Source organism: Malus domestica, chromosome 05, assembly GCF_042453785.1.
Source record: "Malus domestica chromosome 05, GDT2T_hap1".
In the NCBI taxonomy this organism is placed as follows: Eukaryota; Viridiplantae; Streptophyta; class Magnoliopsida; order Rosales; family Rosaceae; genus Malus; species Malus domestica.
In genome coordinates, this window is record NC_091665.1 from 20502966 (window position 1) to 20519725 (window position 16760).

At 39.9% G+C, this 16760-nt stretch overlaps 2 protein-coding genes across 2 annotated transcripts; one reads left to right on the forward strand and one right to left on the reverse strand.

Annotated features, from left to right (window-relative positions):
• Positions 1–6430: 6430 nt before the first annotated feature.
• On the forward strand, positions 6431–8830 carry LOC103427408 (uncharacterized). Its single transcript, XM_070822347.1, is given in 7 exon segments — positions 6431–6870; positions 6957–7076; positions 7141–7275; positions 7386–7490; positions 7774–7943; positions 8070–8169; positions 8265–8830. Coding segments are annotated over 7 exon segments (1224 nt in total). The 5' UTR covers positions 6431–6522; the 3' UTR covers positions 8511–8830.
• Positions 8831–10861: 2031 nt separating this feature from the next.
• On the reverse strand, positions 10862–12342 carry LOC103427409 (putative GDP-L-fucose synthase 2). Its single transcript, XM_008365461.3, has 2 exons — positions 12198–12342; positions 10862–12045 (listed from the first exon to the last, which is right to left on the reverse strand). Exons 1-2 carry the CDS (start codon positions 12214–12216, stop codon positions 11090–11092), a joined length of 975 nt encoding a protein of 324 aa, XP_008363683.1. The 5' UTR covers positions 12217–12342; the 3' UTR covers positions 10862–11089.
• Positions 12343–16760: the final 4418 nt, after the last annotated feature.

Sequence of the window (16760 nt, forward strand, 5' to 3'; positions counted from 1 at the left end):
TAGCAACCAAACCTCAACACCACCGACTCCTATCTCTCAAAGACAAATGTGTCGTATCAAAACCCAAGTAACCTAAGTCATTTAAGAGCTCTGCTTCTGAAAAATCGAAGAAGTCTCACGCTTGAGATATGTGAAGAAGAAAGCAAGATAGGCAATTGCTTTTATTCCAACTTCAAGTGTGTTTCTCTTCACAAAGAAGGAAAAATATATACGATGAGTTTAAAAACTCTAAAGGAAGAAAAGTGCTCTAGATGCTTTTATAAAGCTAAATATGGCTTGCTTTTCCTGACGCCACATGAAGGCCTGCTTGGACTTAGAAATCCAAGTTTACAAGGAGAAGAAACGAGAAGCCTGCAATATTCCTAAATTAATTGGGAATTGATGCTTACGTGGAAACCAAAAGGAAGAAAATAAGTCATTTCAAAGACTTTGCTTCAAAAAAGAAACAAGTGGTTATATTTAATTCTTAATTGGACTTCTCAAAAGTCTGATGGATCCCAAACAAAGAATGGAGAAGGGAAAAAGGTACAGCAAAAGAAGAAAACAAACTTGATGTGCCAATTACATGGGCACTACGAACATGATCCCTTTTCATCAAAATGTTGTGCATAAAACAAGAAGCATGATGACAAGAAAAATCCAAGCTAACATGTTGTCGAGTACAAATACAAATGGATAAAGAGACGACGTCGATCACTTTAAATATCGTAGACGCAAACCATTTCGAAGCACAAAGCTCGATGGACTTACTACCTCAAATTAGTGAATTCGTGCTACATCCAAACAAATGGATCAAGCTCCCATTAAATTCTTGAAGTGGTCAAATGGCACAAAGCCATGTTAAATGGCACAAGGCCGCAACAAGTTTCAAATGACACGAAGCCACATTAAATACTAAATGGCACAAAGCTGTATTCTACTCCAATGGCTTGAAGTCCTTGCCCGCATGAGCTAAAACTACACAAGGCATCAAACGCTCCAACGGCTTAAAGTCCTCGCCCACACAAGCTAAAACAAAATGCATAAGGCATCAAACACTCCAACGGCTTAAAGTCCTCGCCCGTACGAGCTAAAACTGCATAAGGCATCAAAAGCTCCAATGGCTCAAAGTCCTCACCCACACGAGCAAAAACTACACAAGGCATCAAACCCCAACAAATACATCATGACCTACGAGTGACTTGATCCCTCAACAAGGGTACGTAGGCAATCTAGGGCTCGACCTAGGTGCAGTTGCAAAATCAAATAAACACCTAAATCGTCAAATTATGATTTATTCAAATTAGAATCAAAGGGTATTCCTTTCCCAAAAGAAATGTTGTAATTAATAGGCGCGTAACCTAGAATGGGTCGAACTCAATTTAATAAAACCCTCTTAAAAAAATGAATGAGGGTGAAATTGTGTCGAGTGAATTATTGGTTTACATATTATGTACAATTTTTGCTCAACAAATCCTCATCACCCCTAGATTGCGTATGGTCCCCCATCGCGGATATACCAAGCAGAACCATAGGCAAAATCTCATTGTGCAGGCAGTGATCACCAATCGCAGATATACCAAGCATGATCACCCCTGAATACATATGGTCCCCCGTCGCGAGTATACCAATCAGAACTATATGTATAGTCTAATAACATAGGCAGTGATCACCCATTGCGGATATACCAAACATGATCACCCCTAACAGTCCTCCATCACGGATATACCAAGCAGGACTGTATTCTATAGCTCCAGGTAATGATCACCCATCGCGGATATACCAAGCATGATCACTCCTAGAATGCGTATGGTCCCCCATCGCGGATATACCAAGCATGACCATTTAAGTACCACTACTACCTAGTGCAATCAATTCAGCACACAATCTACACATACCTTGATCCTTATGATTTACAACGTAGTCGCCTACACCATCAACTTCTCATGGCCACCAACTTATATGTCTCACAAACATATAAGTTCTACATAATGCTTCTAATAAGATTGTAGGATCACATTGTCACAACATTTATTAGACTTACCATTCACATTACTAAAAAGATAATTAAACACACATATATCACAATCATCATCAATACACAAGCCAAATCATGTTTAATAAACATAAGTCTATGGCTAAATATATGAAAATCACATTTCAATAGAAATCATATTTATAAGACCAATTCATATTCATAAATGATATTAATATAAGAAATTAAGGTAATAACCATATCACATATATTCAAGTCACACTTTAACCAATATAGGCCCACTAGACTTCACTTAGCCTTCCATAGTACTAATTTTATTATTTAGAATGGTTCGAGACATGTGGACCAAAAGTCAACTCTTGGTCAACGGTAGGATCCATAACTCTACGTAATTCAATCTGGAAGATCCGCACATCAGATTTTGGATCTGTAACTTCCTAAGATCCACATTATGCTTCTAAAACAACATACTAAAATTTCATTACGATCCAACAGTCGGATCTTCACCAATCACGAATTCAAGAGGCGGTCAATGTTTTATTTTACAAACTTACAAATCCTATTCGGGAAGATCCGTACGTAGGATTCCCGATCCGTAAGTTCCTAGTCTCATCAAATATTACGTACTATAACGTATTAAGGTTTGGTGACAATCCAATGGTCGGATTGTCGATTCATTTAATGTCCAAGTGGCAATCACTATCGAAACTATAGTCATACAACGAGATTTCGTCAATGGATTCTCGGCCCACGCGCCGCCATATGCGCCGTCCCATCTCGCTGGAAAGTTCAATTATTTCAAAAAATTACCAAATTTTAGAGGCAAGTATTTCTCAGTGAGGGGAGTAATTTGCATACCTGGGCCGAAGTCCAATCCGGCCGAGAAACGCCTGATTTTTCCCACGAGCGGTCGGAACCCTAGTTTTGGGTGTGCTTCAATTCGACTTCCATGCGAGCTCTGACGCCTCCACCACGACTTGGCCTTTGTTCGTGGGGTTGAGGGGAACCATTTGGTGGTGGTGGTGGTTAGGACCTTCGGAATCAGCCAATTTTACTGGAACACCATCGGAACCCACGAGTTATGTTCTCCTCGCCTATGTGCTCGTAGGGTCGGGCCCAATAAAAAAACATTAACAGGTGACCCCCGAAGGCTTACGGATTTAATAATTATTTTAAAAAAATCAAACTTTGTAATTAAGTAACCAAAATTTAAAATTAATTTAAATTCGCAAAAATACTATAAAATCCCGTGAATACGAAATACGTAGATTACAATAGTGAAATCCAAGAACAGGATTTCATTGATGAAAATGCCCTAGAGGCAAGATTATTGACTTTCGTTGACCAATGTATAGTGAGACGTACAAAATATTATTTTAGTGTATTCTTGAAGTACTCAGCGGTGCAAACGCGTAGACGCAAACAAAATTGAAATCAAAACTACGATGGAGGTTTTACCATACTACAAATCTAAAAAGTACTTTTATAAAGGTTACAATTTATTATTTTCTCATAATTATTGTATTATTATTTTAATATTATTTTGTTATTATGTTATTATTTAATATTAGTTAAGGGAGAGGGACATATGAGAGAAAAAAAAAGAAAAAAAAAAGAGAAAAGAAGGGGCATGCTGCCTAATTGGGAAAAAGAAGGAGAAATGAGAAGGAGGATGAGGGCTCAGCAAATGGGGAAGAGAAAGGAAAGGCAAGGACCAATCGGGAGGAAGAAAGAGAGGACCAATGAGTAAATAGGGGATTAGAAACCTCTTTCTCTTTGACCCGTTTCGGATCCACGACCCGACGACTGCAGTTTAATTCCAGCACTCATTCGGCGATTTTCAGGCAAAATTCATCGAGCTTTCACTTGGAAACTTGTTCCCGACCTCTCATCTTCCATTTCCACCCATTATAGACGAGGATTGGCTCTTATTTCTTGTAGAATAGCATCGGTGGCGTCGGGACTTCCATGGCGTCGATCCGCCAAGGTGTTACCGTCGATCCTCACCATCAAAAAACTTACCTAGAGCCGTGGAACAAAGCCTAATCAGTTATAGGGGCGACGGAACACCGAGGAGGAAAAATCGAAGCTCACCTATTATAGGGTTTCCAGCGGGTGTGAGCTAAATTGGAGCTTGTCCCAGCCAAATTGAACTTGGTCATAGGTATAAAACTTGCTCTACTCATTGAGATCTTCATTTCTGTCAAATTTGAGAGTTTTTAAAAATAGTTGATTTTTTCGGCAAGTCGGGGTGACCAACAGCGATGTGCGGCGGCGCGTGGTTTGAGGTACCCCCTAACCTTCCTAGGCTAAATTTGATACCCCAATTCTATATGTGAAGTCCGATTGATGAAATCTCACCGTTTGAACATAGTTTTGATAGATACCGCCACTTGATCCTTATATGAATTGTTGATCCGACCGTTGGATCGCCACCAAACTTTAGTACATTATAGTATGTAATACTTGAGGATATTAGAAACTCATGGATTAGGAATCTGACGTATGGATCTTGTCGAATTGGATTTGTAAGTTCTTAAAATAAAATGTTGATTGCCACTTCAATTTGCAATTGGTAGAGATCCAACCGTTGGATCGTAGTGAAACTTTAGTACGATGTTCTAGAAGAATAATATGGATCTTTGGAAGTTACAAATTGGAAATCTGAGTTGCGGATCTTCCGGATCGAGTTACATAGGGTTGTGGACCCTACCGTCGACCTTTGACCGACGGTTAATTTTTTGTTAATGGGTTTCAAATCATTGTAGAACGTCCTTAGGGATGTGTTTTATGTAAGTTACGTGTTCTATTGATAAGAATTCAGAGACGTGATTTGATCATTATTCTAAGGGTCGATCGTTCGAGATGCCTCTATATTCGTGCTAGGGAGTTATAGCGCAGACTCTAGGTGTTAGTGCTTATCATTATGGCATGCATATATTTATGTAGTGCTCATCATTGCTGCACCCCGGATTTAGTGTTCTTTCCTTGAGCCAGGGCCAGCCTTCACATGATCGTTCACCTCCCACATCGCACGCTCGCCTTGGATCAAAGTTAGGTGTTAGCCTGTCGTACAGGTTGCATTAGGTGACTATGACTCATAGGTGACCCACACATAACGCTAGCCTTCAAGTGATCGTAGCACTAGAGCATATATTATTACACCTAGCATATCGTACAGGTCATATTAGGTGACTCCGACTCGTGTGTTAGCATAGATTGATGAGCCATAGGTGCAGTTGTACAGGTCACATTAGGTGACTCCGACTTGCATGCTAGTACATATTGTTGAGCTTATGATTATATTCATATTGCTGATGACATACCGTGCTGTGGCATACTTCTAGATTTACTGTTGGCATGCATTTGATTTCATACTTATATGTAGTATGATTTTATGGAAACTATACTTGTTTTAAGGCGAAGGGTTACAATGTTTTCAAAAAGGTTTTTATAAAACTTTATTTTCAGACCCACTTACCCTTGTTTTTCACCCCTCCAGGTTTTAGCAACTGAACTATCTTATCGATGAGGATTCTTGGCAAATCTCAGTATAGGTGACTATCTTTGAGGGTATAATCCTTATTCTATCTTATTGTACTTTACTTATGCTTTGACATCATGTGTGAAATGGGTTCATTCCCGCTCACAGCGCACTCTTGTATTTATACACTTTTAGTTTTAAATGTATTCACATTTTCCACATCACTACACTTTATGGCTTCGTCACCTTCCAGGTGTCGGCCAGCACAGCTTGATTCGGAATCCTAGTGGACATTCCGGGTCGAAGTGTGTCAATAGTTGTTGACGAATTATTATTAGGTACAATACATTACGTATATAGTATATGCGGGTACGTTTGAATTTTTTTTTAAAAAATCATTAATTGGTACGTTTATTAACAATTTTGGTACATTTGATTTGATACATATTGTTAATATTGGTACATTATTTTTATTTTGGTACGTTTTATTTTGTACACATTGTATATTGGTACGTTTATATTATTCTCAATCCTATTTTCTCTTAACGTACTAAAAGAAAAACTTATTTCGGTACGTTTGATTTTGTGGGATTTAAAAATATTTTAAACTATTTTGGAAAGAAAATATCTTAAATCGTAGATAATTATTGCTAAATTGTAGCATTATTGTGAAAATAAATTGAATCTAACCATTTTTTTTTAACAATTATCTCTAACGGAGGAGAGTGTAATCAAAAGGCTAGATTATAGGAAATTTGTTACAATATAATGTGCATATAGCACCAAAATTATAACAAAAAAAAATGATCAAATAACTAAAAGTCATGAATGTTTGATCTATAAAATTCAAAATTGAGACGCCTATATAAAAAAATCCCTTTTTTTTTCTTTGTGCTGTATGAAATGAGTCAATTTCCGGACCTTAGAATTTCTCCTAGAAGTACGGGTAAAAATTTGTTTTTTTTTTTTGTCTGATTAGGCCCTAAACTCTCACACAAGGGGCAACCCGACGTCGTTTTAATTTTTTTTTCAGACGCTCTTCCACGGTTTCCTTCCCCGACGGATGATTTCCCAACAGAGCCATAAGCCACACTCCGACTCCATTGCCGCAACACCCAAACCAACTTTCAAAACTATGCAAAGCGCGCGAAATACGACGGCGTTTCGATCAATCTTCGACGCCGGAGAGCTGAAATAGGAACTGGAAAATTCCGGGGTCAAGCCCAGCTTGATCCCCTACATATGGAAGCAGGTGATCCAAAACCCCGATGCCCAATTCGACCAAATTCCATCTTTGCCCTCGGCAGCGTACCCTCTCCTGACCTCCAAATTCAAAACCCTAACCTCGTCCGTCCACAAGGTCATGGACTCCTCAGACCAACTCACCACCAAGCTCCTCATAAAACTGCAGGTTTGCCCCATTTCTTATGCTGCACACAAACTGTTTGATAAAATGCCGCCGTGAAAAAAATTCTCACATTATTTTGTTTTTGTTAGAATGGGGCTCTTGTGGAGGCTGTGATTATGCGATATGACAGCCGCTTGGGAAGGTATGACGGGAAGCCCCGCCCTGGTGGTCCTAGGTCCACCTTGTGTGTATCATTCTCAGGTATCAAAGTTTTGAATTTTTTTGTTTTCGTGTCGAAATTTCTGGTATTGAATGTTTATGTTGATGTGTAAGGTTGGTTGCAAAATGGGTTGTACTTTCTGTGCTACCGAGAGTATGGGGTTTAAGAGCAATCTGACATCGGGGGAGATTGTGGAGCAATTGGTTCATGCTTCTCGCATTTCGCCTATACGCAATATTGTGTTCATGGTAATTGTTTTTTCTTTACTTCATTTGGGATTGTTATTGAATGATATGGATATGGAGGAAATATGGGAACCATTGAATGTTGAACACTTTGATTTTGTGTATTTTGTCAGGGAATGGGAGAACAGTTGAATAACTATGGTTCCTTAGTGGAAGCGATTCAAGTCATGACTGGATCACCATTTCATCTGTCACGAAAGAAAATTACTGTGTCGACGGTGGGCATCGAAAATTACCATTATGTCTAAGATATTGTTATCTGCCAAAACATTCAGATATGGTGGATTTTAATAACTTTCTCAAGCTATTCTATTTGATTATACAATCAAAGTTTTGTAGTTTTTATATGTGGTGGATCTTAGTAAATTGGGTAGTATGTAGTACTTTTTTGCTTCTTTCGTTGAGTGTGGTCAATCATAGTTGCATTAGTAATGATGTAGTTCGAACTGCTAAAAACATTTGGCTTACTGGTCTATCAGTTGTTCATCTAATCTTCTGTAGGTTGGCATTATTCATGCTATCAAAAAGCTTCTTAGTGATCTTCCAGGTCTGAATTTAGCAGTTTCACTTCATGCACCAGTCCAGGAAATCCGTTGTCAGATAATGCCTGCAGCTCGGGCTTTTCCTTTAGTAAAGCTTATGGATACACTGCAAGAATATCAAAATAACACGTAAAGTTTTGTTACACCTCATGTGTTTAGTAAATTCTTTTAGCTTTCGTTTCTTTACAATGAAACTGAAATGTCGTTTTACACTCCTAGGGAATCTCACTATTGCCCTTCAATCTGATTCTTTAGTCAGCAGAAAATCTTCATTGAGTACATAATGCTTGATGGAGTGAATGATGAGGAGCAACATGCACACCAACTCGGAAAATTGCTAGAGACATTTCAAGTGGTGAGTTCTAATCTATGAACTTCCGTCTCTTCTGTGTGTCTGCGTATCATATATATCCAAAATAACCTTCGCATTTGTTGTTTGCTGTCCTACAGGTAATTAATTTAATACCTCTTAATCCAATTGGTATTCTAAGTAAATTCTCAACCAGTAATGAAAACAAAGTAAAGAGCTTCCAGAAAATTCTACGAGGCACTTATGGCATTCGAACTACAGTTCGCAAGGAAATGGGTCAGGGTCAGGACATAAGTGGAGCATGTGGTCAGTTGGTGGTGAACTTACCCAACAAGAGGTCAACTGAGAACACTCTAACTGATATAGAAGATCTTCAGGTCAGATAGTTCTCTTCTTGATCCCAGAGGTGTTAATGCCCGAAAGTTTGTTAATGCCCGTCAAAGTGGCCAACATTCTGCAGACGATAATTAGTTTTTCTGTAGTTTTGAAAATTTTGGATGTCATTCAATTCTTTTTGGGGTTGCAGTAGCAAATTTTCTGTTGTAATTTTATCCTATCAGCTTGGGATCTTCATTTGATACACCTAAAACTGTTTATTCTCCCTTTTCTTTCTCCTCTTCAAGTTCCCAAAAGTGTGAGTCTTGTAGATATTGACATTAACTTGAGAACACAAAATTTTGATTGGCAAATACTCAAACATGAACAACCCGAGTCTAGATTTGTTTAATTTGTAGGTCATAAAATATCAAATGGAAAAGTTGTTCACCCTCTCATTTATTCAAATATTTTATTGGGAAATATTTGACCAAGGTTTTTCTTGCACCTTGTGGACTAGGAGGATCTGATTGTTATTATCTTGGATAATTTGTTTATATGCTCACAATGTTATGATGAAAATCTCACTTTACTTTATGTGCTTTCATTTCATGTCTCATGTTACTCCATTCCGTCATTTGGTCAGAAAAATGGTTAATAAATCGACAATTTGCTTAAAACTTGGTATGTTTATTGTTTTGGCTCTAGTCCCAAACAACCAAGTTAACAATTTTCTAACCAACATGGCAACATGACGAAATGGGATTAACTTGGCATACGAAATGAAAGAACAAAGGGAGCAAAGTTACAGAGTTGCGAATTAAGGGTAAAATTAGATTATGATCAAGGAAAATGATCACATCCCATATTTCGTCGCATGCACACTCATGTTTATTTTTAGCCTTTTGATTAAAGAAGAGCGAGTAATGTTCAAAAATCATTTTCCAAACAAAAAGGCCTTTCATTTCTGCCAACATCTTGATGGTGTCATACACACGTGACCACCCTTGCAAGATGATCATATTCTCCTTAGCTAACACGTGAGGAGCATCTTGACTACTTCAGAATCTTACCCTAATTTTTCAACCACTGCAACATTCATCGCATACTCTCACCTGCACCTTCTTGTACCAGACGAATTCAAAATTTTCAATTTAATTGAAAAACGAAAAGAAAACAGCTTTTATAGAAAGTCAAACAGAGCATTGCCTCAAACAGAACGAAAATGCAAGCAGCAGCAAATCCTAGAAAACTTCTGTTTGCCCTCTTGCTCACCATGCTCATTTCTTCTCGGTTCAGTCCAACTTCGCTAGCTCTCCATCACCGTCTCCATCACCTTCGCCCGTGAGTACTTCATCCGACACTTTTCTCTAATCAAATTATTAACTCTTAACTTTCTGTTTATATCATTTCATTTTCTGAATTCTGTGTTAGGCTGTCGGGATGCCAGCGCTGAATGATCACGCGGTGCCTAAGGGGAATGGGATTGTTAAAAAGGTAAGGAGAGGGTCATTTCCAGCTACTTGTCATTCAAAATGTAACGAATTCAAGGATCTGTCCGAGCAATGGCATTGAAAGAGAACGAGTACTATCCACAGGTGTGGAGATGTGCCAGTGGTGACAGTATATTTTCCCCTTAAGCTGGTTAGAACTAACACTACTGCTGCATGTAATTAGGCCAAGCGATAAGAGGTTTTCCCCAGATTAGTACAAGTTTATGTTCACGCACACCTTATTATGTGCAGAAAGATTCTTAAACATGACAGAGGGAATGCAACGTTTCTCTCACAGCGTGAGGAGCGTGTTGTATGTAAGAATTTTTCACTATAAATGCATGTATAAATACCATATAAAACAGGGAATGATAATTAGATATCCCAAGAGTTACTGAATGTATTAAAGGCTCAAGTGAGCGAGTGAGAGCCTAGATCAAAGGTTACAAATCAGGCATTCCTGAGTTGGAGGCTAACCGACCACGGTTGTCCACTTCTTTTCTTCTCTTAAACCTACAATGGAGCTTAGTCTGCTGTAGGTGTCCGTGTTGATCAAACGCCTCCTTTGGTCCTTGACCCTTGAATTTTAGACCATCACACAAAGAACTTGACTTTGTGTGATACAACTGTTACAAAAGTTGACAAACTATGACCAATTTTGAAGGGCATTTCGGTTGATGAAGTGGACACCTTCAGGCCATTTCTTCATTTTTCCAACACTACTGTTTCACAGTTTGGGGTTACCCTACTCAAATCTCTCCAACCGGGAACTAAATCATTGCAAGCCTAGGGGCACGGATAGGAAGCTTCAAAAGATAATGAAACAGGGAGGGTAGAGAACCAAATCGATGCAAAGAAGAAGATGAAACCGCTTAACTAAGAAGATAATGAAGTCTACCGCTACTTTGGGAATCCTATTAACATGAAGATTTTATTAAACATATATATGAAATTATCTAAAATGGTTCAATCTGTAAATACAAATAGCTCACTTGGTTCTAGTAGCAGCAAATGCACAGATAACTTATTCGACATAATCGATACAGAATCAACATCCAAGGTAGGCTAGGCTCCTCATTTTACATGTAACTAAGAACAATAACAATTTAAGGATGATAACAAAAACGAAATCTAATGCAATGGAATCACCTGCACTATCACTGCTTGACATTCTCCAAGTACCAGCTATAAGTATCAACAAGCCCATCTTTCAGCGAGATCTTCGGTGTCCATCCCAAGCCTGCGAGCTTTGAGCTATCCATGAGCTTCCTCGGAGTTCCATCCGGCTTAGTAGAGTCCCAGACAAGTCGTCCCCCGAACCCAACAACCTCCTTGACAAGCTCAGCCAACTCCTTGATAGTCACTTCCTTGCCACTCCCCACATTGACATGCTCCAACCCACTGTAACTCTCCATCATGAACACCACCCCATCCGCCAAATCATCGACATGCAAAAACTCCCTCAAGGGGCTTCCGGTCCCCCACACCACCACCTCCTCCGCACCCTTCACCTTTGCCTCATGAAACCGCCTCATCAGTGCCGGCAAAACGTGCGAATTTTCGGGGTGAAAGTTATCATGCGGCCCGTACAAATTGGTGGGCATCCCAGAAATTGCATCCCAATTGTACTGAATCCGATACGCCTGGCACATCTTGATCCCGGCGATCTTGGCAATGGCGTACCACTCGTTCGTGGGCTCGAGCGGGCCCGTCAGCAATGCGTTCTCCGGGATGGGCTGAGGAGCGAATTTGGGGTAAATGCAGGAGGAGCCGAGGAACAAGAGCTTCTTGACTCCGAATCGGTAGGCGGCGTCGATGACGTTGGTCTGGATCTGGAGATTGACGGCGATGAAATCCGCCGGGTAGGTGTTGTTGGCGTGAATGCCGCCGACTTTAGCGGCGGCGAGGATCACGAATCGGGGTTTCTCGGCGGCGAAGAAGGACTCGACGTCGGCTTGGCGGGTGAGGTCGAGCTCGGCGTGGGTGCGGAGGACGAGGTTGGTGAAGCCTAGGGCTAGGAGCTTGCGGACGATGGCGGAGCCGACGAGGCCGCGGTGGCCGGCTACGAAGATCTTGGCCGATTTGTCGGAGAGGAAGGAAGGCGAAGTGGCATCTGTAGAGAGAGGGAGAGAGATTACAATTGAGAGTAAGGGGATCCGAAAGATTTAATTGTGTCATGTTTGTTTGGTTGCTGAGAAAGTTGTATGAGGTTAGATTTTCTCAGATACCAAACAGATTGGAGAGAGAGAGGGAGAGAGAGAGTACCGTTATTGGCGCCACTCATGTTGTATTTGCTTCAGTAGTGCAGGAAAATCTGGGAAGAGACTAGTAAATCGCTTTGTCCTTGCGAAAATGGGCAAACCAACCCAGCTTAACTCCTTTTATGCCGAGTGGATTGGGCGGTTTCCGCGAGTTGATTTAATTGATTTCTTTTTTATTTTTAGGGGGCAGTGTGAAAAATCATATTTTTACTTTAAAAAGTCAATCTTGATATTATTCACTTACAACACATTTTTGTCATTTTATTAAAACTCAAAGTTTTTAAGCCTTTTTCATTAGTTTTCATTTTATTTAATTTATAACAAGGAATTGAAAGGGGTATGTGAGAGGTAAAAATGGGTATATAGTTAACACTACCCTATTATATACTAGCAGAGAGCACACACTTTGTGTGTGTGAACAACCGCCCACATCCTCCCACATTCTCCTCAAGCACAACCGCTTCAGTTCATTCAACTTATCTAAAAAACATCATGATTTCACTTACCTGTATGAAAAAAATGATGATGGAACAATTTCTCTTAATAAGTGCATATTTTATCTTATGTAAATATTTTGATACAAAATTACTATTTTGCCTTCCTTATGTAAATATTAGATATCAAAAGTGAGTGTAAAATAGGAAAAAAGGGATATGATTGTCATTTTATCAAAAGGTATAAAATTACTATTTTACCCCCCTTATCTCAACATTGTGTATTCAAAAGTGAGGTACAAAATTGGAAAAAGCGGGCAAAAAAGTTGACAAGGTGTGTTCTCTTAATAATATAGAATATAGATAGATAATATATATATATATAATATACATGTGTGTTTAAGAATTTGAACCAAATTATTGATAGCCTATTGTAAGGCTAAACTCATCCCCTCCTACTTAATGTAGATAATATCGTTTGTTAAAAAAATTTATTATAATTCAGGTGAATCAGTTGCAATTGAGTTAAATAATACTTCAACCCAACTCAACTCACTTATTGAATGAGTGGTCAAATTTTCACTCATAAATAAATAGTTAATGTTTATAACCCAACCCAATCCAATTCATATCGAGTGGGTTGGTTTGATAGACCCACTAAAAGTGCCACCCGTAACAAATCTAATCATGGATCTTGAATCAAGCTAGATCTGCAACAGTCATGGCCCTTGGAGGGATCCTCCAACTCGAATTTAATGTAAGGAATACGGCTCAGCCACTAAAACATTTAGGGAGGGGTACGGTCACTGTGAAAATAATCGGTAGAAGGTGATTTCGACCCACCACAGTCACAAGCCTGACTCAAACCCATCAATCTATCCCAAAAAGGGAGCATATAAATGGGTTTGAGATTGGCATCCATTAGAGCATGGAAGGTTGCTCACAAAATAATGGTTGGATAGATGGGGAAGAGGTAGGTGCGGGAGGGTAAATGGTGAAGAGAAGGAGTAGAGGGACAAGGAAGAAATGTTGTAAACAACTCCAAACCATTGCAAGGGGTTAGCAACTTGTTGACCCTAAAAACTACCAAGCCTACGTGGCGTGCAGGCCGAGTAATTAGTAAGTTAACTACGTCCTTCGGTTGTATGCAGGGCGTGCCAACTCGTCGGTCGAGCTTAGCCGAGGAGTAAAATTTGTTGATATTGCGTTGGGTGCGCTATTGACTTCTGAATCTCGCGACTGCGGCCAAGGAAGGAACTTGTCTCGGCCTTCGGGTTCTAAAGCCTGAAGACAAGACTGCTAACTTAGCGAAGTTCAATATCAAATTCGGCTTTCAATGTGCCGAATGTAGTAACTTGTAACACCTCACTTTGCCGACAAGGCTAATGAGATGACCTCGACCAATAAGGATTCGGAAATCCTTTTCGACCGAGACTTGGATAGATAACCAACCGTCCTCGCCGCAGTGCTGTTGATGCCAACGGAAGATGCTACGAGATCGACTGATTCTACGGTGACAGAGCTATCTATGCCAACTGAAGATATCACCGGTTGCTTTCACAATGTTGTTGATGCCAACGGAAGATGTGTCAGCGAAAAGAGAAAATAAAAAAAATCTCAAAGTTGTTGAGAGAGTTTGCGCAGGGCAGTTGTGTGTTGAATTTGAGAGGTTTTTAGTTGTCTGCCGCATGGTATTTATAGAAATGTGCGTGCCCAAGTCGCAGAAACCCATCCTAATTGCACCGTGACTTTGAGTCTTTATCTGTTGCTAACCCTACACCTTATCACATCAATCAAAACCCGCTGTAATCTTGAAAACCTGACCTTCCACCAAATTCAGCTTTCAAAGATTTATCTGACAATCTTGCTTTGGCTAGATTATTGGCAACATTCAATGCACATTGTTGTTTTGACCATGTAGGAAAACAAAAGAATATTATTTTATTCTTTACCATCTCTTATCTTTTGCATGCCCCAAGAGACCATATCCATTTCAAATTATATCTCCTTTCAGACGGCACTTATCACTTTTTGATGGTAATTATCACTAACTTTTTGCTTGGTCAAGTTCCAACTTGATCCATTCTCATCCATGCAGAACATGCTAATCCTTTTACATATCTTTGTGCTGATCACTCCACGCATACACAAATTGCATGGAAAGTCCCTCACCCACACACATATGCATCACGCATGGAAGAAAATTTGTAATGCTCAACGACTTTGATCACTCAAGCCGATTGTGTAATTTTAGGCCCAAACATTGCCCCCCAATTTTCTTGAGCTTCAATTCGTAAGCCGAATGGTTAAGGAAACTAAGCATTTTGCATTTGAACTTGGCCATCGGCCCACCACTAAGTACTTCCGTCGAATCGATAACTAATCATTTCTCCCAACAGAGGAGTAAGTGGCAGGTGAACAACTTATTTGATGCGACCATTCCTGGTAGCTCGGCCTGCCACCTGAGAACAATTTACATCTATGCTGAAACTGGGCCGAGGTCGACGAGTTGGCCAAGATTCCAATGTGATTGCATAAGGCTGCCATATACATCTTTTTCTGAACCGACCGAATGGGTTAATATCCTCAACCCCATGATTTCATTGCCGAGCACCAACTTATTCTCGCCGAGCTCGGAAAACGTTGGCATACATGAAACATATGTATATATATATCCGATAAATTGGCGGAACCATACCAGAAAGGTCTTGTCTTCCATCATTCAAAGGGATGCCAAAAATACTGTAAAGTCAAGCACGAGCAGCTTATCATCTCCATTTTCGACGACCTGAGTGTCAACAATCATGAAAGAAGCATGATGGTGCTGTTGCTGTGCCGAGGAAAAACAAATGGGGTCAAGGCCAAGAAAACCCAAGTGGGGTTGAAGGCCTGCCGGGGTCGAAGTCGAAGCCCTACCACCAAGTAGCCTGCTTGTCTTCAAGAAACAATTACATGTGGATAGCCTGTCATTCAGCTATCCATGCCTCGGCATTTAAAATTCAATAATGGTATCCCAACATGATATATATATCCATGACAATTCGACCAAAAGGTGGTTTTTTTTTTTTTTTTATACATATATATATATATATATATGTTTTGACCGAGGCTTTGTTTCGCAATGGGGCCGAGGCCGAGGCTTTTGTAAGCAAAGTTCACAAATAAATGCATTCGGCCAAAATAGTCAAACAAGTGTACTCGACCAAATTTTTATTCGGCCAGAATGTTGTTGCCCCCTTATTTTCTTATGCATCGGCTTGCATAGCCGTATGTTTAAGAAAATAACATGTATATATATTTAACAAACGAAAAGAAAAGTGGCCGAACCATAGTTAGGAGGAGGCCAACGATGCTTTATTCCAAGTCGAGATCTTGTAATAACAAAATCTTCACATTGATTTCGCTCTAGGCCGAATAAGGATTTTCCTCCAAATATTTTTGACTTGGCGAAATATTTTTTTATCATCGGTTGTCGAATGTATTGAACAATTACTATGCCCCCCCCCCCCCGAGCATAATAATTTCAGCTTTTAATTCAAACATCTTAGCCGAACGAGATTTCTCCATATCGACTTTATCGCCAATAATCATATCAATTGTCGTGGTTTCTTGGGCTAAGCCAATGTTACGGCCTTGTTTGTCATTGGAGCACTCCTCTGACGACTCATTTTCTGAGTTAATTTGTGGCTCAGAAACTTGAACATTTTCTTCTAGGCCTACCACACTTCCAGTCTCGACCGAAAAAATAGGTGGTCTTTGTTCTTCGGCTAAATTAACAATTTTCTTAGGCCGAATATTGGTTGTGGCCAGAGTGGAAATTTGCCCCCCGGCCTCTTGCCTTTCAGAAATTCTTTCCAATCTTTCGAGAAGTTGTTTTTGCTTCTTTAATAGGCGATGACACTCATCCCTTGAAGCCTGATCGAGATAGATCATGTGAACTTCGTAGTTTTAGCACTGGGTCTCACTGGGCGTGCCAAAATGTTGACCCTAAAAACTACCAAGCCTACTTGGCGCGCAGGCCGAGTAATTATTAAGTTAACTACGTCATTCGGTTGTATGCGGAGCATGCCAACTCTTCGGCCGAGCTCGGCCGAGGAGTAAAATTTGTTGATATTGCGTTGGGTGCGCTGCTG